At 35.3% G+C, this 1,635-nt stretch overlaps 1 protein-coding gene across 1 annotated transcript; it reads right to left on the reverse strand.

Annotated features, from left to right (window-relative positions):
- Positions 1 to 429: 429 nt before the first annotated feature.
- LOC141134019 (olfactory receptor 5G26-like) lies at positions 430 to 1,401 on the reverse strand. The gene has a single exon (XM_073623610.1). The coding sequence runs from the start codon at positions 1,399 to 1,401 to the stop codon at positions 430 to 432; it is 972 nt and encodes a 323-aa protein (XP_073479711.1).
- Between the last annotated feature and the right edge of the window lie 234 nt (positions 1,402 to 1,635).

The raw sequence follows: 1,635 nt of genomic DNA on the forward strand, positions 1-1,635 counted from the left end.
AAGTATAAAAAATATATCAAAATTTACTTTTTTTTTTTTATACTTTCTGCTATAATTTTTTTGAGACCTCCGCCCTTCAAAATCCCACTTAAGAGGAAAAAATCTTCTAGTGTACAGTATATGAATATAGGGATGTGGGCTGGTTGTCTCCTTCCATAAAGTTCTTGTCACCACCGTAGTCTCTAAAAAATTGCATTGACCACCATTTTTATCTCTGGGGTTTCTGCTTTCAAAAACCATATAATGTTTGGGAGTTCTAAGTATTTTTCTAGCAAAAAAAAAAAAATGCAGATTTTACATGTAAGTGTCATAATTGGCCTGGGGGGTCAAGTGGTTGAAGGGACCACAACCCAATAGTGGGGCTATATACCTGCCATACAGGATCCATCCCTGACATCCTGTACAATATGTATACATTTTGAAAATGTATTAATTAGTTATTTTAATAACATGTTTTATGTGCACTAGTGCTTTCCCAAAATGGAGTGCATTCATTATCGCTCTCTTAACTTCTGCATTTTTAAAACTATATATGAGAGGATTCAACAGAGGGGATGCCACAGTATAAAAAATGGAGAAGACCTTGTCAATGCTATCTGAACTTAAACCCAAGCTTGGTCGAAAGTAGATTCCAAACACTGTGCTGTAGAAAGAGATGACTACAGTAAGATGGGAGGCACAAGTAGAGAATGCTTTGGATCTTCCTTTTGTTGAATTGATTCCTAAAATTGTACAAATGATGGAGGTATAGGACATCAATATCACAAGAAAAGTAACAACCCCCATTACCAACGATAGCAAAAAGACAACCAACTTTCTTGTATAAGAATAGACACATGTAAGTTTCAAAAGTGGGGGTATATCACAGTAAAAATGATTAATTTTATTTGAACCACATAAAGGGAATTTGAAAATGGTAATTGTATGAGTTATGGAAGCTAAAAAGCTACTTATATAGGCTCCATATACCAATCCCCAACATGTAAGTTTATTCATTGTGCTATGGTAGAGCAGTGGTTGACATATGGCAACATAACGATCATATGCCATGGCAGTCACCAAAAAACTTTCAGATGTGGCAAACATGGCAAACAAAAACATTTGACTGGCACATGCTTTAAAGGAGATGGATTTTTTATCTGAGATCAAATCTGACAGCATCTTGGGAGTAATGGTGGAGGAATAAAACAAGTCAATTAAAGATAAATGACTCAGGAAAAAATACATGGGAGCTTGAAGATAATGGTATGCACTTATTAATATTATCATACCCAGGTTACTTAAGAAGGAGCATGTATAAATGATTAAAAATAAAACAAACAGTACCGATTGGATAAAATGGTTTGAAGTCAGTCCCAGTAAGATGAAAACATCAAATGTAGTCTGATTCAGAGTATCCATTGAGAATTTGAAAACCTGAAAAAAACATGATTAGTAAACAAGTCTACAATAGTATTAGTGGTAACAATTTTAATATTATTATTAATAATAAGAAAAGTTTGCTCTACTTTACACCCCCCCCCCCAACTAAAAGGTCACTCTAATGCCCCGTACACACGGTTGGATTTTCCGATGGAAAATGTCCGATCGGAGCGTGTTGTCGGAAATTCCGACCGTGTGTGGGCTCCATCAGAA

Source organism: Aquarana catesbeiana, linkage group LG03, assembly GCF_042186555.1.
Source record: "Aquarana catesbeiana isolate 2022-GZ linkage group LG03, ASM4218655v1, whole genome shotgun sequence".
NCBI lineage: Eukaryota > Metazoa > Chordata > Amphibia > Anura > Ranidae > Aquarana > Aquarana catesbeiana.